Source organism: Erithacus rubecula (genome assembly GCF_903797595.1).
Source record: "Erithacus rubecula genome assembly, chromosome: 6".
NCBI lineage: Eukaryota > Metazoa > Chordata > Aves > Passeriformes > Muscicapidae > Erithacus > Erithacus rubecula.
Window position 1 is genome coordinate 47,282,979 of NC_136688.1, and position 24,664 is coordinate 47,307,642.

The window sequence follows — 24,664 nt, forward strand, 5'->3', positions numbered from 1 at the left end:
CCACCATGTGATTTTATACAGCATGGGCAGCTTCCAGAACTGCCTTACATGGAAAGAGATCAATGGTAAAATTGGTAGATACAGCAAAGCTTTGCAATAAAAGCGTTTTATGTATCTTGTTCAAAGTATTTAAGTGCCTTTTAGATCACTGATTGAACCATAGACATTATAAAGTGGAACCTTTTAATACCAAAATAAATTTGCAGAGTAAAATTCCATTACAGGGAAAAGCATTCCACTGCAACAGGACAGATAATAATTCTTTCACATGTAATGGGATATATGAAATGTTTGATGATAAACAGAAGTTCTTTGCATCGTTACATTTGCTGTTTGTGTGCATGTGAGTGAATCTACAGTGTAGGATATACAGTGCCCCCAGACAAAATGCACTTGTACCTATAAATATCACTCTAACTGGGATGGGGGAGACACTTCACAGCCAAGACAATTCAGTCATTTAAATAGAGAAAAACTGCCCATGCATATGAGTTTGGACCTTGACCAAAGAAAACGTAGAAATGCTTTAGCAACTCATGAAAGTCCTTTAATTTGGATTAATGCAATGCACTTCAAACAAGCTCTAGTCTTAGAAGCTTCAACTTATTTAAAATTATTTCCTTTAACAGCTTCAAATCATGTGCCTGTTAGCATCACAAAACTGCCAGAAAAAAGTGAAACTTCCAATAGATCTCACTGTGTAGCTTGTCTTCCACAGCATTTTCATCAATTCTTCTAATACTTCAACCCCTTTCCACTGAATTATTGAGTACTCTGTAGAGACTGGATCTCTTCTATCCCATATTCCATTCCTCTCTTTAAGAAATTAACTGCTTGGGGAATGAATACAGATAATATTTTAAGAAAGCTGCAAGGTTTAAAAATAATTTTTCTGCCTCAGCATTTTAATTTTGAATTTAAAATGTTTTGAAAAGTACAATTAATAATGTCTTTTTAATTCATAATGTAGAACTAAGAGCTAAGTAAACCAGGTCTTATTCTGAGATTTATTAAAATTTTCCTTTATCACTTCATGCTAAACAAACTTTACTCAGCATCTCCGTGTCTGATTCTTAATTTGTAATAAGAGGTAAATATTTATTTGCTAAAGTGATTCTTTATTTTAGGAAGCTGACAAAAAACAATATTGTACCTTCCTGTGGTGAGGAAAACTTAGATGATGGCCTTATCTTATGAGGAACTCTTTAGATGGATGTGTAGTACCTACACCGAGTAAATAAATAATCTCATCAAATGGATGAAGTATTCAAAATAATAGTTTCTTATTCACTGCATTCTGAATGAATTAATAAACAAAAATTTAAATTCCTTCCTAAAAATACAAAGATTAGTCTAACATGGCTAATCCATAAATTAGCTTAACTTGGCTAATTAGTCTAGCCTTTCCAGAAACTTGGAAAGATTGGCAAAACCAGTTTTGTTCCTATCTACCTTTTAACAGCACTCAGACACAATCAGATGTTGTACTGGTCTCTCAAAATACACACAAGCTCTGAGGTTACTGGGTAGATCACTTTAAATTCTCTTGAAATGTATATTAATGGACAAACAAGACAACTCCAGAGTGCCATACTGATGTTCTCAGAGAATAGTGATTATTCTTTTAAAGTTTAATAAATGCACATTAGATGAAAAAAGCCACAGCCTTAATTTAATTTATATAGCCTCTTTCCTCTGAGGAAAATAGCGTGAAATGTGAATGGGAGGACAAAAAGAAAGTTTAGAGTGAACACATTTTCCCCTTAATGTCAGTATATTCCCACTGCAGGAAAACAAGTGGATATGATGGAAGTATAATTCCCTGTACACCAGAGTAGATGCACGGTGGGGGCATGGCAACAAAAGGTACTGAATCAAAAACTTTCTTCTTGGAAAATGATCATTCATTTTCAGACAGTTTATGGACTCTGACCACAAGGTTTTTAGCAAAACTTGTTGCAAAGTAAAAAATAAAGAAGATTGCAGAAAGAGAACATACTGGGATTATAAACCATTTAATTGAATAATTTTTGGAAGATCGGAAATGTGAAGAACATAAATTACTTTAGAACTTGAGTACTACATTCTATTAAATTAAAACGTGATTTATATGTAGAAGTGGAGTATTTATTAAATTTCTCATTTAATTTTCTCTACCAGCATCTTAAAACAGTTTCATAATCCCAGTAATTCAACACTAAAGAGGATGTTACTGCAAGTGAGATGCTATCATGCCTGGTAGTGTTCTTCACTTAGTTCAAACAAACTTTTGGTCTTTCCTATGAACTGTAATACTCTAGAACATTCAGAATAGTTCAGATTCTTGAACATCTCTAGTACCCCCTAGTATTTAAAAATATATATTTCTATTATTCCTAATGTAGCCCAGGTGGTTAAGGAAATCTAAGTAAGTATGGTCATGATGATCATACTACAGAATGATAGTTCTTTGAAACTACTTAGTTCCTCTAAAACTGCAACATGTGAAGGCAGTGGCCATGAAATCCTAACACCTTTTCAAAGGTTTGAAACACCCAGTAAATAAACAAAACAAAATCAACGCCCTTTTATTTTTCTGCCTCATCCCCTCAGTTGCCTCTCTCACTTCACAGCTGGGCAGGATCAGGTGCAGATGTGTGGACATTTGTAGCTGACAATGAGGAGCAATCACCGTTCCGGGAGGTGTTTTGGGAAAGGCAGGAATGGCACTGAGTGCCTGCTCTAGCTCACCTGGTGGCGCTCGGTCATAGGCGGATTCGATGATCTTTTCTAACCTAACTGATTTTGTGGTATCAGTTGACAAAGGTTCCCAAACTTACTACAGCCTAAGAAACCAAGGTTTCTTGTAACTCTCAAAATGTTTTCACTGGAAAGAGTTGTGAAGCACTAGAACAGGCAGGCCAGGGCAGTGGCGGAGTCATCACCCCTGGAAATGTTCCACAAACGTGTCCATGGGGCACTTGGGCACGGTTTTGCGTTGAACGTGGGTCTTAAAACACCTCTCCAGTCCAACCGACTCCATGACTGTAAAAAACTTCAGCCCTTGGCTCTTCCTGGGCCGCGGTGCCTGTTGGGAACTGTAGTCCGTGTCGGACCCTCCTGCGGCCACTTGCTGCGGCTGTGAACTACATTTCCCAGCAGACACCGCGGCCAGGGCGGGACGGAGGCGGCGGGCCGTGCTCGGCGGACCAATGGGCTCGGGCGATGCTGGGAGGTGGCGCCGGGGCGGGCGGGCCGCCTGGGGCCGCGGGCAGTGCGGGAATTTCGGACCGGGAGGAAGGAGCGGCGCCGGGCCCGCTCGCGCAGGAGGTACTTGGAGCCAGCGGCTGCCTCTGGGGGGCAGTTCTTTGGTTTTTGTTTGTTTTATTTTTTAGGAAGCGAGTTTCGGGGCACTGTTTGGCATCTGCTTCGCCGTGTCCAGCGTCCCCGGCCCTGCTGGCGGATCGCGGGCGGCTTTCCCCGCTTCCCTCGCGGAGGAGGCCGGTGGCAGCGCCGGGCCCGCCCGAGCCTTGTTCCTCCCCAAGGGTGGGGAGGGCGCCTTCCCTTCCCTGCCCTCTCCCGGCCCAGCCCGTGGCGCTGGAGGCATCTCCCTGTGTGGCAGGGAGGGAGAGAAGGCGGGCAGGTGGGGCAGCTCCATCAGTGTCACCCTCGGGCTCTGGGCCCCCTTCCCGGGCTGCCGGCTCTAGGCTGCCCTAGGTGGCAGCGGCCTAAGTTGTTTTCCTTCCTGTTTTTTAGCACTAAGGCTAGGTGGAGGAGGCTGAGTAAAAGCTATGCTCTGTGCCACTTGTGAGGTTCGTCACCTTCAGGATTGGCTTGGTGTGGCATCACCTTGGTTGGGAAGCGTTTCTGAGTTTTGCTTTAAAAGTAAACTTTTTTTTTTTTTTAATACGGTCCTACAGATCATAAAAATCTGCGATTTTAGGATTAGAAAAGGCCTGGTGTGTAAAAATTGGGCTAAGCTGGTTTCTGTCATTCTTGTAGTTTCTCTTCCTGTTTCTTGCTATTTGACTGCCTTGTTTAAGACTTCAGCAGTTGCAGACAGGGTGAACTCTGTTCTCTTTGGGTTTTTAGCTTGTGCTTAAGCACTGTAAGAGCTATAGGCTTTTATTAATTTATAGAGAATCCATAGGCCCTTTTTATGGCTAAAAAAATACAAAAGCTGTTTCAAAACTTCCTGTAACTATTACTGCATCAAAGAGCTTGTGCCTTCATCTGTAGGAATAAGCTGTCCACTAAATTCTTGGGGATAATCCCCAAGTAAGGTAGGATTCCTGATAAACTTCTGAGCTGATGATCTTTATACAGTGTGCTAAATTATCAAAACGCCTTTGTATCTCACTCACATGTATTAGGTATTTGCAGTTGTATAGAGGTGAGGTGGAGTGGTGTAACTTGGTACCTTACAATGCTCACTGTTTTTTATTGCAATAACTGAGTGGTAGTTAAGATATTCAGGAGAACTTGAAAAGAAACTTAAAAAAAGGTAATATATTCTTGAGAAAGCAATTAAAAATTAGTAACACGGTAATTCCTCTTGTAAATGGCTGTTTCCTGCCTCTGAACAAGCTGCATTCTGAAATATTAAGTCATCTGGGTTTGTTTAACAAAAAAATGAAAAAAAGGCATTTCCTTGGTCCACTATGGTGCAGCTGTGATTATGTATTTCTCAGTAATTGTGGTCCACCAATGGCATTTATTCATTTTGTCTAAAAAGAATTTTTTTATTTATTTCTTGGGAGAGAACCCTAGTGCCTGTTTTTCCATAAGTGCCATTAACTTATTAAGTGTCCAGTATCTTAATCAGGAGCTTAGATTGGAGATGCTTTCACAGACAATGATCAACCAGTCACAGAATGTCAGATTTATGCAAGAAAGTCTTTGTTCACCATCTACCTCACTCTGTGACCAGTCACTGATACATCAGTTATTTTATGTGTGCTCCCTCCCATGAAACAGCTCTATAGTTTTCAGGAATCTTTTAGTACCATGTTCTTTCTTCCCCACTTCTTGAGCAAAAATATGGTTTTGTTTTCTCCTTGTCTTTTTTTTTTTTGTGTTTCGTTTTGTTTGTTTTTTGTTGTTTTTTTTTTTTTTCCAGGCAGACATGGATTTCTTGCTTTGACTAATGAACAGTTTTAATGATACATAGATTTCAGGTCTTGCTGGAACTACCTACTCCTGTAGGAGCACAGGTCACCAGCATGTGTTCTCTGAGTTGACAATGAAAATGCATCCTACTAAGATAAACAACTGTAGAAATTACAATTTCCAGAGAATAAAAGAGGAGGATCAGGAAGCCACCAGTTTGACTTGACACATAGCAGAAATTCCTTCAAAATAAATTTGTTTTGTATTCATTTCAGAGTTTTGTCGATAATGAATGGCAACAAGAATTGAGAAGTGGCTATTCATATTTATTCCAAGAGTTCAAGTATCGCTTAAGTAGCAACCATAGCAGACAACGTTTGTAAACATAACACCTCTGATATGCAGACAATTTTGCATCAATAGTGCTATCTTAAGTTCTTCCTTTATTAGGTAGAAGCCCTTGTAGTACTAAGAGGCTTCTGGAGAGTTTAGACAAATAGACTTCTGTTATTTTTACTTCTTAGTAGGAAAATCTTTGTTTTGAGTACATTGTAGTGACATGAAATGCTGCTGTTTACAATCATGCACCTTGAAAATTGTTCTTGTCAGGCACCTTAGCTAAGTAGGGTCAGGCCTGACACTTAAATGATAGTACAGTACTTGACATCCATGGCAGTGTTTCCAAGGACTTTAGCATGATTGCAGGAACTAATGAATTACACTTTGCATTACCTATGGATAGAAAATATTTCTTTTTGTTGATGGGAAGAAGTATTGAGAGGAAAGTTTTAACATGTTTTTTTTTTTTTTCTTTTTGGAGGGATAGTGGTGGTGAATTTTTAAAGGTAATTTTAGGGAGAAGTAGATGGCTTTATTCCAGTTGTGCAATGTGCAATAGACAGCTCTATGTCATGTTTGTTGGTGCATAAGTTTCCTGACAAACCCCTTGTTTTTACTGTGTTATGAGTTGAAAAGCACATAGAATGATAGAATTTGCACTAAATTTTAATTGTCTTCTCTCACTTTTTAATTGTAGGTTTTTTTTTCTAGTTCTGTCTTTTCACGTGGGAAATTTCTGCTGTGTCCAGGTGTCTTTGGTTTCAATCAATAGAGGACATTTGAATGGATTTATCCAAATAAATGTGAAAACATGTGCAGCCATTGCTTAAATATTTCTTTGGGTAACAGCTTTTTTGCAAGAGAGTGAGTGCTTAGTACTGTGCATGCTGCCCATTGCAAGCGATCAGTGTTTGGCACCTATGGCCTACTGATAGTTTGACCAACTTGTAAGTAGGCACAGTGCCATGTTAACAGATGGGTATGAATACAGACAGCCAAGAAACCATGTATGTGTATCTAGTGTATTTGTTAAGGGCAGGGTTCCCAGCTGGGGACGTTCAAACTTATGTCCATTTTGAATTTTTGCTTTTATGGATAAAGGGAAGTTGTCATTAACAATTTTTTTTTAAAAAAATAAATACCTTCAGGCATACAATTATTGACCATGTTAAACAAAATAAGCGGGGGTGTGGAGGAAGAGGGAAGCACCAGCTCTTCCTTTGATACTCTTGAGGAGCTATTTTAAGTAAATTTAATTCCTTTTTAAGCAAGGCTGCTATCAAGAGTCTCACTGTGAATGTCAAAGATGTGGAGTGTATCAATAGGTTTATTTCACAGGCTTGCCAGCCTTATTGTAAGAGAGGCTGCAAAATTTTCTTTTATGGGCAGCAATCTGTCCAGCATTCAAGCACCTAAGTGCTTCTGTCCAAGTCTTGTACAAGTCTTATTTGTAATAAGTCAGAGATCAGGGAGGTGCAGTCCTTCAAGTCCTCTGCATGGTTCATATATTGACAGTGAGTTGTTTCTTAGCTTGAGGACAAGTATGCTCGTTTTGGATGTGTTTTGGTATCCTTTAGATGACAGTGTGTATGATCTTGTTGCACATCTGAGTCACAGGGAAGGGGTGCTGATTTTTGCACATTCTTGCCTTATGAGTCAGCTTTGGGGCACTTCTAATAATTTCAGCCTGCCCTTTGTTTTAATCCATTTCCTGATTTAGATGTCCTGTGAAGATGTTTAAAGGTCTGCAGTGATCTTTCTGGCCTTCTCTTGTAAGTGATAGCAACATGTAGCCTTTTCTACTGCTCTGTTCCTTCTGACATTTTGACACCCTTGCTTTCTCATTGGTGTGGTCTTATCTGAGCTGGCTGGAATTGTCTTTGGTTCTTGAAAGTCTCATTTTTCTCCTGTAGAAAATCTGGAGGAAGGATCTTCCTCCAAGACAGTAAGCTATGTTTCACCTTGAAGATTAAAAAAAAGGAAAGGCAAAGGGATGTAGAGAGTAGTTTCTTGAAGACACTGTGAATAATGATGTGGGTAAAGCTAGTCTTAAAATTTATGTGTCAGATGTGTCTTGATAGTAGGGAAGAATGTTACTGTATAGAAGTGGAAATATGAAAAAGTAATGCAGAATTAAAACATCTTGTTTTGTGATAATGAGGAAGCTTGCATTGAGTGCAGTGTAGTTAATGATAAATACCAATATCCTTCTGTGATGTGTGCATTCCATAAGTGTTTTGTTGAAGTTACTTATTTAGATATAAGTAATAAATTCAGTATGTATGTGGTGCCATGACACAAAGAACTTCTCAAATTAGTAAGGACCCTAAAAAAGAAGAGCATTGAACTGGAATGATGCACCTTCTTTTCTGTATTTATGCATGTGTTGAGTGACTGTGGTGTATGGAGACTGCTTGCTGCCAGTGTCCGTTACTCTCTGACTAGGTTCTTTTAGATTCTCTATGTATAAGGAATGTAATATTTAATATCAAATTTACTTCTTTGAAGATAGTTGATGCTATGTGAGACTTCTGATTTAGGAGAGTGATATAAAATACACTGAAAACAACACAATTGTAAGTTACACTTGGCAAAATACAGGAATTGCAGTGCACAGTTCAGTCATGGTACTGATGTGATTCTCGTTACTGGTCTTGGCAGTGTGTTCACTGTCATGATGCTGGTGTCCCCAGCCTCTGGGAAGGAATATCTGGATTGCAACCAACCCAAACCCATTGTTCTCTTCAACGTTATTTTGCAAGTTATTTGGTTTTTGCAAGCTTGTGTTGGACTCAGCCTCCTATTCACTGCCCCCAAGCTGGCCTGGCTAATTTGGGAGACATTTACACCTCCATTTGATCCAGTTAGTAATTCTGAGCTCCACTCAACTGTCACTTGGCTGTTTTCCTAAAACAAAGACCTCACTCCTTCTGAGTTCCTTTGCAGTATTGCCAGAGCTCCTTGGGCACATCACCATTCTCCATCTCCATGGAGTTTATCTGCTGTTGGGCTTTATTGTGTCACATTCCACTTTGAGGGTCAATCACAGCTACCTACTTGAGCATTAGGGCACAGAACAACATTTTCAGGCAACTTGAAAATTATTCTTGCCTTTAGTAAGTAGAGAAGTGGCTTCTCTCTTTAGATGTTAGTTGGGTGACAGACATCATTTGAGGAAGAAAATTTGCTGCAGATACCCAGTCAGAAAAGTTTTGTAGGAGGGAGAGTCTTTCGGAACAGTTGTCGCTGTTACGCAGTTTTTTATTTGAGAAATTAAAATAAATCCTAGAGGAACATTAGAAATTAAAGAGGAAAACTGATGTTAAATAACTGAGTTTGGAGTAACTAGACAAATAGGAAAAAGTTAAATTGCTATCCAGAAACTTCCTGGATTGTGTAATAATATTGCTTCCTGCTTCTAGCAAAATAATAAAATCCTGCCAGTGAGAATGGTATCTTTTAGAAAATAAATACGTATTGTTTGTGTGATTTTTATGTTCATAAGGTAGAGAGAAAGATCAGATTTTTGTAAAACAATTTACGAAGGCCTTTCATATAAAGAGACCTGGTGCACTCTTTACTGTGTCATGGCTGCAAAATCAGTAATTTCTTTCAGTGCAGCAAAGTCTGACTCATAAAACCTCAAAATATGTACTTGCTCAAAACAAGGCCTTCTGCCAAGAAGGGCTTGGAGGTGATGGTGAATGAGAAGCTTACATGAGCCATCAAGCTCAGAAAACCAAGTGTGTCCTGGGCTGCATCCAGAGCAGAGTGGGCAGCAAGGCAAGGGAGGGGATTGTGCCTGTCCACTCTGCTCTGGTCAGACCCACCTGTAGCACTGCATCCGGTTCTGGGGTCCCAGCACAGTAAGGACAGGGACTTGCTGGAGCGAGTCCAGAGGAGGAACACTAAGATGATTAGAGGGATTGAACATTTCTGTTATGAGAGTCTGAGGGAGTTGGCATTATTCACCCACTGAAGTTTTCAGGAAGACATTTTTGAACCTTTCAGTACTTGCAGAGCGCCTGTAAGAAAGATGGGGACAAACATTTTAGCAGGGCTTGTTGTGATCAGACAAGGGGTAATTGTTCTCAGCTGGAAAGGGTAGCTTTAGAACAGATGGAAGTTAGAAATTTTTACAATGAGGCTGGTGGAACAGTAGAACAGGTTGTCCAGGGAGATGGTGGGTGCCCCATACCTGGAAACATTCAAGTTCAGATTGGTCGGGGCTCTGAGCAACTTATCTGATTGAAAATGCTCCTGCTCTTTGCAGAAGGACTAGATCATGTTGAAAAAAGTCCTTTACAATTCACATTCTGCAGAAAAGGCATATTCCATCTAACAGTGGGCTGTTACGTTATTTCTGGAAATACTGCTTATCTGAAACCTGGGGTTCTGAGAAGGCAACAGTAATAGTTTCACACTTGGGATCTCATAGTAGGTAGTTATGTACTAGTTTTTTGTGATGACCTACTCAATGCTACTCTGTAAACAATAGCCAGACTTTCATTTTTTTTTACTTGCAGTTATATAGGAGAAAAAATAATTAACTGTTTGCCTTTTCTTTTTTGTTAGTTTTTTCACAGCTAAGAGGAATTCCTCATATTACTACTGAAGACTTGCAGTTTTTCAATATGCAAGTTTAACTCTAGGAAGACTGATGAGCTTTATTTCATAAGTTTACTTTTTTCTAAGTTTAGACCTGTGATTGGTTGTGATTGATTGAATGTGATAGATTCTGAGATTTTTTTTAGCATGTATTTTACAAAGTCTTGTAATAGGTTTCTCCTGTGAAGATTTTTGCTGTCAAATATTTTTGTGATGCCTGGAAAAATTAGTTGTTTCTCACTTTTAATTCATGCCAATGAAACTGCTTACTGCATTTCTTTTCAAGTATCTTTGTAGCAACAAATTATGACTTAAACAACCCATTCTTTTTTGTGTTTCTGACAGATTTCTATGTAAAGTAAGTTGAATCAACATGTAACCTATTTTTTTTTTTTTTTAATGTTTCCTTCACTTTCTCTAGGGAAAATGCCAAATAAGAAAACGGCTGGAAAAAGAGCCCCTGCAAAAAGGAAACTTGCTGAAGTGTTTGGTGTGGGGGAGGTTCTAGCAGATACATCAAGAAAAGAATGGAAATTAGGTGTTCCTATAGGGCAGGGAGGCTTTGGACGCCTGTACCTTGGTAAGTGTAGCTATCTTTGGTAATTCTTTAAAATGGAGAGTAGATGATTATCCGTATTCAAATAATGAAAACTTGATCCTAAGTTAGAAATATGAAGTGTCTTCATGTGATCTTCTCTACTAGAACCTTAGCTTGGGTCATGGTGCTGGGAAAGAATGACAGAAGTAGACAAAAGGTCATTTTAAGCACTGGTTTTATGAGTTTTCCAGTGGTAGTTCATTCTTTTTAGAAAGCAAAATCTTTATAACTTTTTAGCCATCGAAAGGATAGTTTAGTATTTATTTAAATTTGAATTTTGATCTGGCTGAAAGACTGGATTTTTGCATGAATGTCTTTATAATGATGAATTCTGAACTGAAACTATCAGTGCATATTATCTGGAGGCTATTAGTCAGCAAGTACTTGGACTGGTTTTGACTTTGGTATTGCTTTTATTTTTTCATTGCTTTGTGAACTTTTGGCATGCCATATACTTTTTTAAATGTATCCAATGCTAAAAAGAAAAATCAATGGATTGAACTCTACAGTTTAAAGCCTCAGTTCTGGTCTTGGTTTGCAATTCTGTTACAAGGAAAACTTCTTAAAGTGAAATAGTGTTCCATACTTAGTATCTCTCTCACTTGGACAGATGGACAGATAAGAGAGGTGTTGAGACTTTTCTGCTTCATTGCCCCTACTCATTTTTCAAACATTTCTAAAGGGTGGAAGTTAATGTGATCATTATAATATAGTCTTCCTCATCTTGGGCAAAAGGTTGTGCTGGATTCGTACTGAGTTGGAAAACAGGAAAAAATCTGTCCTGCTTTTAAAATGAACAGACTGCAGCATAAGTGGGTTAAGGAGAAAAACAGGACCAGTGGGTGGCTTTTTGCCAAAGAAGCTTTCTACTTCTTACTCAGCCTCACTCAATGAGCTACTAAATTTACTTGAGTTCCAACTCACTTGAATTCCTGCTTTGTTCAAGCCGAAGCTTGCCCTCTGCTGCCCCATGATTTGCACAAAGCTGTGACCCTGACTGTTCCTGTACTTTGTACTTGCCGAACTTGATGTTCTTCATATCTGTATCTTCTGTCACAAATACCAGCAACTTAGTAGCAACAGAAGGTTACTTTTGGATAAGTGGCATAGCAGCATGGAATTTATTTTTTTTCTTTGTGTCCACAAATGTGTATGTTTATAATAGTCCTAGAAAGCAAAAGAAGCACTATTGAATAGAAAAAAGTTATTGGATAAAAAAAGATAACGCCTTCACTAAACTGCCTGTACTCCTCAAACAGAGAGGGAAAATGCAAGAATGCAATATCTGTATACAGTAGCCTTCAAATATAGCGTGATTCTCTTACCAATGGCTAAGGTACTGCTCTATGTTCATGTCAGCACCTAGTTATTTTGTTGCATGTTTGTCCATCCTGCATAACAAGTGAGTGTATTCTGTGTGACAGTTTCCTACTACTAATAAAAGCTTCCTTTTTAACAGCTGATGTTAATTCTTCAAAGTCGGTTGGCAGTGATGCCCCTTATGTTGCGAAAGTGGTAAGAGAGCATTTGAATCTTTACTTCACAACTTGAAAATATTTGTTCTAGAATAGAATGTGTCATTTAAAACATCTTCTGAAAATAATCCAATTGCAAAGTGCTTTTTAAAATAAAAGTGTGGAGATATGGAGAAATGCTGTTGTGAATTGGGACTCCTGTGTATGGAGAACATCATAATGGAACATCAGTGGGGTTGAAAAAGATCCATGAAATGGATCAGATTCTGTTTCACTTACTTCCTATAAGCAGCACAGGTATCACCAAATAAATGAAATCTGTCTAGTTTTTGGAGAATTTCTGTGAGTCTCTGTTGCTCACCACTGGATGTTGATAAACTGACAGATGGCTTATGACTAGAAACAGCAAAACTTTAATTCCTGAGGTATCCACAAAGTTCTTTAAATGTTTTTTCATAAATCAGATGCATGTTTTAATTTCTATTGAACTAAAATAACATTGACATAATTTTTTAAACCTAATGATTAGAGAGAAAAAAAAGAATTGTAGATAGCTCATTTTTAGCCCATTGTAGGAAATCAGGAAATTATTCTTAATACTTTAAATTTTCTTATGTTTTTAGTCTAAAAAATAGTTATTTACTTGGATTTGGCTATTTCTCTTCCTAATGTATGAAGTATTTCTCCCTAAATTATGCCAGAGTATTTTATATAGATCTGGTAAGATCTTACAAAGTCTTAGTGAAAAAACAGGGAATATGGGAATAGTCATAGTAGATCCAGACCCTTAATTTTCTTCTGTTCCTGCAATAAAAGTAAATACCAGAAAACTTTGAGATCTTCACAGTGTAAAAGATTAGTTTTTCAGTGCAGTTCAGAACTGCACTGTTTAACATTTTTTAAATTAAACTGTATGATGATACTGAAATACCTTGCTGCAGTAGCAAGTAACTTTATGTGCATCTTAGTGCTTTTAACATTTGTTCCTGTAACTATAAGGTTAGGTTAAATTAGAGTAAAATACATTTTGGTTAATGTGTGCCTTTAATCTTGGGAAATTCTAGAATACTGTTTTTGATACTGTTCAGACACCCCAAGGTACAGTTTGTGATGACCCTCCCTCTGAAATGTTGGCCCTTGCTGAAAAAAGCAGTGCTTGCTAAGCAAATGTCAGACTGCCACACTTCCAACATCAACATGCTGCTGCTCCCTTAGGTGTTTGTGGACAGGAATTCTAGACAGACCAGGAGCCCTAGCCTGCAGTTTTGTGGTGGCAACCTGTGTTATTGTGTTCAGCCTGTCCTCCTGAGGCTGGGGGTGTCCATTGTGCATCTGTTTTAGAGGCAGATAGCAGCAGTGGCTTGCCTAGGAGAGGCAGTGGCTTCTAATTGCTGGCTCCTGTTGAGTTCAGACTGATCAGGAAATAGAGCACCATTTAACTTCCATGGAAGAATCTGGTTTGACTTGCTGGGAAAACCATCAGATATGCATTACTTATGCTGTGTGTAATTGCTATCACCCTCTTTAGCTGAGCTTGAAACCCATTCATCTTCTTCTCTCCACATTGGGCTTTTAAACATAAGAGTAGCCCCAACTTTTGGGTTGCTCCTATGCTAGATTCACTTTGTTGCAGCATTTTGTAAATACCTCCTTTGCTTATATCCCAGATGACTACTCACTTTTAATTTGACTTTCATGATTTTGTCTTTATGGCAGTAAAGAGTAGCCCCAGTCTTTGTGCTAGCCTCACAAATGACCCATAACATACTATTCCTCTACAGTCTGGTATAGCACAACTACTGATAAGAGCCCATTTTCTGATGCCTGGGTGGATTCTTGTTTTTCCATCAGCTGAAGCAAAGTGGTTAACAGCTTTGAACAATTATTAGTGTTTAACAAAATATGTGCTTCTATAGTAATGTTCTTCAAATTAAGCTATTAAAGCAGGATGGAAATTGGCTTAGTCTTTGACATATCCTCATAGTATTGATGTCTGAGCAGTATGAAATGAATCACAGTTTTTATGAAGAAAAGAAATGCTTTTTAACATGTGGACCTTTCAGATGTCATTGTTCAGGAGTGGATGCAGGGTTTAATTACACTTCATTACATTGCTGACTGAAAAAGATCATTAAAACACTACTTGAAGTTTGTTGGGTTTTGGCATGTACTCTATAGTTTTTCATTATGTTATCTTTTTGAATAAGACTTTCATTTCAGTTTTATAAGTAATGTATTTAGAATGACCCATAAAGCTGTAGAAATTTGTGTTTGCACTCCTTCTCCACTGTAATGGCAAATATTGGATGCTGTGTAGACTTTTTTAGCATCATATATGCATTTATTTATCTGTAGATAGAGTAATGGTATTGTGGGGAAACACCTTCCTGGTTTATGGTTAAATCATTTCTCAATTCTCCAAGTATGAAAATGTAGCAGATTTTTCTTTCTGACCAGAGAAAAGTACACATTTTCAGCACCAAGACATAAATTTGTGTGGAATAATTTATTTGTAGATAAACACTGTAAGAATTTTTAACACCTACTTTTTTTGCTGTATTTTAGTAGCAAAACAACACTGTTCAAATCTATGTAAATTAAATAAAAATTATATATGGGAATTTATATTCTAGTAAGTTAGGGTATTAAGTAATTATTCTAGTAAGTTAGGTATAAAATGCTGCACAGGATCAAGTGAAAAGGTCAAATACTGTGTGTTTCAGGTAACTAAAATAGAAGAATTAATCTATTTAACCCTTCTCCTGTGCATATATAATCTCTGTACTGCTAATTTGTTGTCCATTGTGGATGAATAAACTAACTGTGAAAGTAAACGTGCAGGTACCAAAGTCTGTGTGTGTTGATCAGTTGGTCTGTCTTTGGTTTTGTTTGTTTTTTCTGGTTCCTCCTCACAGGGAGAGGAAAGCTGTCTTGGCTCTATTGTTTATCAGGGCAGTGCTTCTGGAGAAAGTGAGGTGGAGACAGGCAGTGACTTTGTAATCAAGAGCCCAGGCCCAGGAGTGGTGCCCAGGCTGGGGGTGTCTGGGGGTGTCTGGGGGTATCTGGGGGTGTCTGGGGGTATCTGGGGGTGTCTGGGGGTATCTGCTCCCAGCGTGTCGGTTCCAGCCGAGCCTCGGAGCGCAGCAAAGCTCAGGGCTCTGCATTGCTCCAGTGAGCTGGGACAGCAGTGAGCCTCTCTTGGCTCACTGCTGCATTGCTGCATCTGCATTTTGAACTTCAAATTAAACTAATTTAAGATTGATGTGTATCTGATACCGTATGATTCTATTGTTCTTGAGGTTCTTTGCCAGTAATTGCATACGTTTTTTTATTTTTAAAGTGTACTTTCACAGAGAGAGAATGAATTTGGGTATATATGAGTAACTAGACAAAAATATATTACTTATCCTCTTTTTAAAATCAATTACTAAAAAATTACAAGAATTGAGATTTTTTTTCTTTCTTCTTTACCAAGTTCTGGAAATGTAGAATCAAGATACTTGCCCATTTGCACGTATTTGCAATACTGCAAGTTCTTGCACTATTTAAAATCTTTGGTGTTTTCATAGTTATTTCTCTCTTGAACTTTACTTGCATGGTTCCCATAGATTCGTCCCTTGAAAATGGAACTGAAATGTATTAAATACAAGATAGACTCTGAAATCAAAATAGGTGTAGCTCTTATAATGTAGGGAAATTTTAAAATCCTCTGTTATTTTTGGTCAACTAATGTATGAAGGGAACAAAATGCCTTATGTTCAATAAGAATTTAACTTTTGTAAAGATTTTTTTCATTGAATCATTTCAGGTGTTATTTTAAGATCACTAAAAGCTACAACAACTGATGCAATCCAGCCGTAATCTAGATAACATTGTTTAATGTTCTCTGCTATGCTTCTGCCAATAATTGCTAATATTTCTATGCATTTATTATAGTTACATTTATTTTCAGTTAATTTGTTATTCTTTAGTCTTTTGCTGTGGGACAGTATTTTTTCATATGCTTAATGTCAAGTCATTTATAATAAAAATAACTTTTAGAGCTAAATTTCTTTTATAATAAGGAGATATTCTATTGAATTTATCTGCATTGGGTAGAGCATTTGAGGGAGAACATGTTTTTATAGGGTTAATGTTTCAGCTTTTAATGATTATTAGACATTAACACAGCAGTTTTTAACGAGTTTTAAATTGTCTTAAAGGAACCCAGCCAGAATGGACCTCTCTTTACTGAGTTAAAGTTCTACATGCGAGCTGCTAAGCCAGATGAAAGTAAGCAGTCTATTAAAATGTTTTTAATGAACTACAAGCATTTATGGAAACAGAATCTGTAGAAGTAATGTAAGATTGAACTTCGAGAATCTCTTTTAGTAATTTTCAAAATTATTTTTAAATTATTGGAATTGCATTTAGATATATAGGAAATTAGAGAGTTTTGGTAAGAAATTCTTTGTAGTTCTGTTGGTAGTAGTGTTAACATTTAAACTTGAGTTGTATCTCTGTCCCTACAATGGATATGTGATTAACTTTCCTGTATACTTTACATATACATTTCCATGAAATAAGCAGCTTACAGGTATGCAGAAACTGTAAGCAATGTGACTACTCCCTTTTTATGTAAGTCTCTACTCATGCAAATTCATGAACGTAACTTTATTTGTATTTTCAGTTCAGAAGTGGACTAAGTCCCATAAACTGAAATATTTAGGTGTACCGAGATATTGGGGTTCTGGCTTGCATGAAAGAAATGGAAACAGGTGAATATATCTTTTGTTGACATATATTGGAATTTATTTCATCCACAATAATGATCGATTTTAGCCAAGTTACTTGTAAGTTGTATTTTCTGCTTATCTTCATGTTGTTCACTTCTGCTACAAATTTTCATGTACATGGCAAGGGTGTGTTGAGGGACTGTATGAATAGATACATTTTGTCTATATTCTGTGTTTGTTAGAATATTTGTAATTGAGATTTCACTTGTTGTGAACATTGCTGTAAAACAATGATGCTATTTATGTATATGTGATTTAGAAGCTTTTTATATTTTAATTAAAGCAGTCAAGTTCTAATGTACAAGTCCTGGAGTAATATGACTAAAGTTTTTCTTGTGTGCACTTAAAGAATATTTTCACTCACAAATATTAAGGACTTAGTTCTCTCTCAAATCTGTTCCATTTTCCCTAGGGATGGGGCTTTTTCTGGCTTAATCTGTGAGCTAGAAGTCTCATGTTAAATTTGTTTTAAGTATAGAGATAGTTTTTAGTATTGTTTCATGCCAGGAAAGGTTTTTGTTACTTGGTCTTTAATGTTAATGCTTGCTTATGTAATAGTCCTTGTTTCCAAACAGCTGTGCTGCAAAAGAGTTTTAGTAGTTCTCTGACAGCTTACAATAGTCAGGCTTCTTTGTGTGGCTCACTGCATAGCTGGATGCCTTAGGATGTCAGAAATATCAGTGTTTCTGAAAATCAACTGTAAAATTAACCTAATGTAAAAACAACTTTCATTTTGAGAGCACAAGTTAATGTAGCATTTTTCTATCCTGTAAATGTGATGTTGCATTCAGTGTTAAGTGCAATAATTTATTTAATATAGCCACTATGAACTCTTATCATTCTAGAACCAGTTTGTCTTTAGCAATGAATATCAGAACACCTCTGGCAAGTGAAAGATTTTTGTTGTTAACAATAGGTCAAAAAGATTTGCAGTAGATTTCAGTAAACAAACATTGTAAGTGAACATGATAAATCACTTAGCCATTTATAAAAACTAAGAAGTGTATTTTTTTAAGCAGATGATGCTTGGTTTTGCCTATAGTGAGTTACAATAGGGATGGTTTCTTCTGTGAGTGCTTGTTATTTTGTTACATAACTAGAAAAAAGAGCAGTTCTTTTGATTGATGTACATTTGAGTAGCTGATGTAAAAAAGGTAAGAATTTATGTACAGCATTAAAAAACACTGTACTTTAGGTATTTCCCACAGTTTCTTTTGGGAGAGATGTATTCAATCATTAGTTGGTACAGTTAACAGGCAGATAAAATACTTTCCCTAAGTATGATTCAGTAACTTTGCTGGTGTTTTTCTTTTTTTTTTTTCCTTGAATTTAGCTATCGATTTATGATAATGGACAGATTTGGCAGAGATCTTCAGAAGATGTATGAAGAGAATGCAAAGCAATTTTCCCATAAAACTGTTCTACAATTAGGCCTGAGAATAGTAAGTTTAAAAAATACATTTTATTTTCTAAATCTGTCTTCCCTCTGTAAATGTCTCTGTCCCACTTTTGTGCTGAGTCCAGGTCCTCTGGTGGGCAGACCTGAGTACTGCATTTACATGACTTTTGTTTTGTTAGCTTGATATTCTGGAATATGTCCATGAGCATGAATATGTGCATGGAGACATCAAGGCTGCAAACCTCCTTCTGAGTTACAAGAACCCTAATCAGGTATTTATAATGCATTTTACTCCTCACATTTTAAACCTTCTATTTGACAACAATGAAAGTGCTTTGAACCTGTGAAATCTAGCAGAAGCTCATTTTTAAAAATGTATATAGTAACATTATTTCTGCTTGACATTTATATCTAGTTAATATTCTATGATTTTTTAATGCATTTTGCTGGACAGTTATCAATTGACTATTTGGCCTAAATAGTATTCTAGAGAAATTCTTGAGATTAAAAAAAAATTGACTCACAAATAGGTATTTTCAGGTGGAAGCCTAAAATTATATAGCACACTGGTAAATTATGTTTGCCTGTCTGCATTGTTACCTCTTTGCTTTGTTCAAGAAATCCATCAGATAAGTGTTCTGTTACTTGGAAAAATTGGTCTTTAAAGTGTTGATTGTTCCACTTGATTTATGGAAGTCTTTCATTTTCTGCATTTTTAACTCTCTTTACTGCTCAAACAATGCATGTTAGAGTTTCGAATTATGTATTTGTTCTTGCCCAAATGTTTTAGCTTGTGAAAGACAAAATATTAAGTAATTTCAGTTCTCTTAAAGTAACTGTTTTGTTAGTGAGAAGTGGTAGTATGTAAGTATTGTTCAAATGGGTCAACTGACTTTAAAGAGGATAGAACAGTGAGTGTATTTATAACTCTATGGCCATTACTTATTTTTTTGCTTGTTACTTGGGTTTTTGTGGTTTTATTTTTTAATCTAATTTTACTGGTAATAACTATTGTATTGCACTTGCCTTGTGTAGCAGCAAGAAGTGACTTTCAGATCAGACTGCTTTATGAAAAACAATAAAATCTAACTGGCGTATTGTTTTCAAATCGCATGTTAAGATGAATAAAGTACTGAGAATCATTCAGAGTTGAACAACTCACAATTCATAATACTTTCAAAGAAATTATGAGAGTGATTGGGAATTGCATTTTTTAGTTGCATATTTTTTGTATTTATAGTTCTTTAAGCTTAGAATGCTTTGTGGAATTGCTAGGTGTACTTGGTGGATTATGGACTTGCGTACCGATACTGTCCTGAAGGAGTTCACAAAGTCTATAAAGAAGATCCTAAAAGGTGCCATGATGGAACTATTGAATATACCAGTATTGATGCACACAAGGGTGTGGGTAAGGATGTAAAACTCAGCAATAGGCATTTGCATATCCCTTTTTATAAATAAGATTTAACAAAACTCAGTGCAACAAATAAATGGTTTTCAGGTTTCTGATTCTAAAAAAATGTAAAAATGTTTTTCCTTTTTTTTTCTTTTTATTTTCCTTGATGTGCTATGCTGTCATTTTTCTTTTTTTCTATTTACTAACTTTAACTAATTGGGCTTGTAATGTAACTTTCTTAGGTCTCCTTAATTTATAAAGATAAGAGGTTCAGCATATTGCTTTTTATTAACTGAGTAGAAATGAAATAGTGCTTGTGAGATCTTGATAGAAACATAAGTCATGGTTTGAGGAGAAAAATAGTTGCTGTTATCAATGTGAAAATATTTTTTATTTTAACTCAAAAAACTTCTTTTAATTAATTATGCCTGTTGTTGCTGAACATCAAAAAGCAAGAAGTGAAAAAAGGTTGAATATGTAAAGGACAAGTTTATGTCTGTTAATCACTGAGGATTTATAGTGAATATCAACTTTATTTTCTTAATTCTTAAATTTTGCTTTATTACCATAATAGTATTTTCTGCAAAAATAACAGTTGTTGAAAATGTTTATTTATTTGAGGATACTTAAAGCTGAACATAACCAAATACAACTTGATCTGCCAATTTATACTAGTGTATTCTGTGGTCACTGTATGTGTGAATTGTTTTGGTGAGGTTTTTTTTGTGGTTGCTTGTTTCTAGGTAGGGTTTTTTTGTAAAGGCTTAGGGGTCTGATCTCATACTGTCCTTTGTTTAGTTTTCTGGCCACATAAAATAATTCAGCATTGTAGAATATTTTTTGGGTAAGGTGGGAGTTTTCAGCACTTTTACCTTTTCGTAGACGAAGGAAAGTAAAACTATTTTGAACAGAAAGTCAATCACTTCACGAACTTGTTCTATTTTTTCTACAACCTGAGTACTTAAAAAGCTTCCCAAATTGGGATAACTGCAGCTTGTCATGTCTTTGAATAGGAGAGATTGATAAAGGACTTGAAAATGAAGTGATCTTTCCAGATGTAGGAACAGTATTTTTTCCTTCCTAGTTTTCATGCTAAAATGAAGACATAAGTAACAGATATATTAGTGTTACATTGTTAGCATTGTCTTAATGTATTTATAAATTTTTACTGTTGTTAAACTGTGTGCTTTATTAGCTGATGTTATGGTTGGTTTTTTTGTGTGTACATATATATTTAGCACCATCAAGACGTGGTGATCTGGAGATCTTGGGTTACTGTATGGTTCATTGGCTTAGTGGCCATCTACCATGGGAAGATAATTTGAAAGATCCAAATTTTGTCAGAGACTCAAAAATCAGGTGAGAAACTATTTGTTTTCATTCTCTTTTGAAGATGAAAATTTCTTTCTGTAGAAATGCTTTGAGCTTTCATTATGTTCCATTTTGGTGAGTAGCTATTGTTCTGTATACCCACCATTTTCCTTTCGTCTCTCATGTATCCTTGACTTGTAATTAAACTTTCCTCATACTGTTCTGCTGTCTTCTTTTGCATATGTGAGATGTTTATTTTTCCACTGCAGTATTGGCACTTTAGAATTGCCATGGTGAAGCCAAAAGCACTCTCAGTAGGATGCAGGTTACCATCAGTCATGCTTTACAGGAAGAGAAGTGTGGAGTGTGAGTCTCTTTAACACCATGCTCTGAAGCACGTGGCAGAAATGAAGGCTAAAGGGGAATCTTAAATGTCTTTGTGCATCATTCCAGCTAGAGCACTACTGTTATGGGATTTTAAAGTTATTTTTCAATTTGTCCCTCAGCTTCAATGTCGACAAGCCTTTGTCTTCCCCTCAGCCCAGATCAACCTTCCCTTGTCACGTATTTAATATGGAGAGAGCTGTCCCAGTGCAGCAGTTTCTGTCTCACTAATGAGTATTTGTTATTTGGCTTCCTTAGCATTGGTATGTGAGGGTTGAAAATGGACCAGTTCTTTTTCTTTAGTCTTCTACTTGCTTTTTAGAATCCAAAACTTTCAGATGGCCTATCTGGCCCTTAGATTCTCAAATGTGCTGCACACCTAGAAATGGCTACACCAAGTCATACCAAAGTTTTATGCAGTAGTGTTTCTTTTGGCTGATAGTGGCCCAAACTGGGTAATTAAAAAGTTTCTCAGAATAGGACAAGATTGAAAATTCAAAAAAACCAGTAGTTTTGACTAATTTTGTTTTTCAGATGTAGAGATAATATTTCCATTTTGATGGACAAATGTTTTCCTGGGAAAAATAAACCAGGTAAGAGGACCTATTTTAAAATACTTGTTTATTGAAATTTTTACCTGTTTTAATTCTCCCTTTCAGTTCAGGAACAACAAAGTGGCATTAATTAGATTGTTGCTTTAGAGAAGTCTAGGCTCTTCATTTTGGCTGCTGTGTAAATTGATTTTTCACAGCTGAATTTTAGATATGGAAATTTAAGAAGTAACACAAACTTGAAGTATAGGTTGTTCCTATTTGGCAGAGGTGATTTGCTGAGTACATTATTTTTTCATACTGACTCTATTAGGAATGCACTTTCTTGGGATCTTAGTATTTAGTTATTTCCAGCTATTGCTGATGATCAGAAGACTTTTCTCATTCAAGTGTGACTTGTTTGTTTTTTCAGTGGTCTAATGTTTCATGTATTATTTAGTATATGTTTCAGTGTTGAACTGATGAAGTTCTGAGACAGCATTGAATTTCCTTTTCCACATTTTTAAATATAGACATAAGAAATACCATGTAAATAAGCATTCATTGGTGAAGATTGGCCTATTAGGATTTTTTACGACTGACTGTTTTCTTCATTGCAATAAACATGTAAAAAACAGTGATGCTGTCATCATTGGGTAATGAACCTTGGTATAATTTTTTTCTAAAATGTTTAGTAGTAAAGACATAATTATTATGAATTTATAAATAACCATTTCAAAATAGCATAAGTAGTGCATGCATAATTTCTGTCTCTTTTGTAGTAAAAGTGAATGATTACAGTGTTTTCAAATAGAAATTAATTGGAGGTGCCATTTCTTTAGATGAAATAACCAAATACATGGAAAAGGTGAAGCTGCTCAGCTATGAAGAGAAACCTGTTTATCAGCATTTCCGAGAAATACTCCTACAAGGTCTCAAGGCCATTGGACAGAAAGATGATGGTTTGCTTGACTTTGGCTCGGCAGAGAATGGAGACTTTCAAAGAAATCCCCTGCAAAAGGTTTTCCTCCAAAAATTCATGTCATTTTTTATTGCATTTTGTTTAGCTAATTAAGAGTAGTGGTGTTGGAAGTAGGTGTCATAACTTAATCCAGTGGCAAATAATTAAATAATGAAATGTTTAAGTCCTAGTTGCTTACATTATTTCTCTAATTCAACTGAACTAATTGTTAATAAAACTTAATATAGAATGATGTTTATAGAGGTACTTTCATAGTGGACAATACCTTGGGTAACAAAATTTATATACCTAGATAAAATGATGTTTGAGCAGACAAACATTTGGTTAATTTACTTATTTCTTTAAATTGGTAAAACTCCAGATGATCAAAGTACATGTAAGATTAGTCTAGTTTCATATTAGTTTCCTTTCCATAACTAGCTCATAGCTTAGTTTTAAGTATACATTTTTATGCCAGGTATATGATTCTGGAATTCACATATTGATTTCACTGTGATCTAATATGTTATTTTTGAGTCTTTTCTGTATTGGTAGGCTAGGGGTATTTTCTTCTTTGTATTTAAGAAGCCTTGAACTCTGGACTTGATACAGCATTAAGGACTTCTTAAGCTTTAGGGAAAGTTTATGTTAAAACAGATTATATCCATTAAAAAGTGTTCACATAAGAGGACAGTAATTATCATCTTCTACTTGAAAATGCATTTATTACTTTTTTTTTTACATTTGTTAGTAGCAGGTGGACCGTTTATTGGTTCCTTTAGTGTGAACTGGAACTGAGAATTATAATACAGGATAATAGCACAAGTACATTGTTTACTGACATGATCAGCAATGTGTTAAAGATGGGGAAAAAGCAGGAAAAAAACCAAATAACAGTAGGATTCTAAAGTCTTCTGAAGATATATGTTCAGCTTTTCTTAGATTTTTTTTGCCCAGTAAATATTATTTTGGTTAAAATCATACAGCTGTGGTCTGTATGCTAATTTTTTCTGGTGAACTGAGTGTAAAGGTGCCTCCAAAAGGAGAGTTTGATAGCATAAGTTCTGTTCCCACTATGGTTTGAAATGGCTTGAGGCGTGTATTTTGGGGAAAAAATAACCTGTCTTTAATGGTTGGCTGGTTTCTTTGCTGAATAAGTTGGCCTGCTGCAGAGCCAACATCTGTGACCTTTAATGTCCTTGTCCAGCGGAGATGCCTAGTGCACATTTTCAGTGGAATAAAAACTTCAAAAATCTTGGGTTTTTAGCCTGTATCAGTCAAAACCATTCCCAAAGGGTGAGATAATCCTTTTCCAGAGGTTCTCAAATAGAAGTAAGCCTTTTCATTGGGTTTCTGTTTTTTATATATACTTTGAGAACCTTATGCATGGTCAGCTTACTCAGTTGTCACAAATACGAAGCACTTAGATAAAACAGGGAGTGCTGCTGGCCCACTTGAGTGTTTTCAGCTGTCTGCTTCATATTTCAATAGACTTGATGCTACATGGTGCCAGCTACTGCTAGAGTGTCTGGACAGAATAAGATGGATGGACATCATAACCTTGCTTTTGACCAAACACTAGGACAGATGACTCTTCCTTCCATGTTGAGTTTTGCAGGCCTTGTAGCAGCTGCAGTATAGGCGAGGGTAGAAGATGACTTACTGTTTTAAAGATAAGCTGCAAATTCCAAACTTCATTAAAAACTACACTCCATTATGATAATTTGCCATTGATCAGTAGCATTTTGCCTCTGAAAGCCAGGATCTTCTATCACATGCTGAATTTTGTTTGGCATGCTT

At 36.4% G+C, this 24,664-nt stretch overlaps 1 protein-coding gene across 3 annotated transcripts in view; it reads left to right on the plus strand.

Moving 5' to 3' along the window:
* The first annotated feature begins 3,210 nt into the window (after positions 1-3,210).
* Positions 3,211-24,664, plus strand: part of VRK1 (VRK serine/threonine kinase 1) — a 34,997-nt gene continuing 13,543 nt past the window's right edge. For 2 of the 3 annotated variants that reach the window (XM_079308609.1, XM_079308611.1), the window contains exons 1-10: positions 10,433-10,615; positions 12,093-12,148; positions 16,311-16,380; positions 16,778-16,865; positions 18,217-18,325; positions 18,462-18,554; positions 19,558-19,690; positions 20,917-21,037; positions 21,908-21,966; positions 22,746-22,924. In XM_079308609.1, coding sequence (XP_079164735.1) covers positions 10,435-10,615; positions 12,093-12,148; positions 16,311-16,380; positions 16,778-16,865; positions 18,217-18,325; positions 18,462-18,554; positions 19,558-19,690; positions 20,917-21,037; positions 21,908-21,966; positions 22,746-22,924 — 1,089 coding nt within the window. In that variant the 5' untranslated portion in view covers positions 10,433-10,434. Of the gene's footprint in view, positions 3,310-10,432; positions 10,616-12,092; positions 12,149-16,310; positions 16,381-16,777; positions 16,866-18,216; positions 18,326-18,461; positions 18,555-19,557; positions 19,691-20,916; positions 21,038-21,907; positions 21,967-22,745; positions 22,925-24,664 lie in introns of those variants that run through there. The other variant, XM_079308610.1, reaches the window with a different exon arrangement.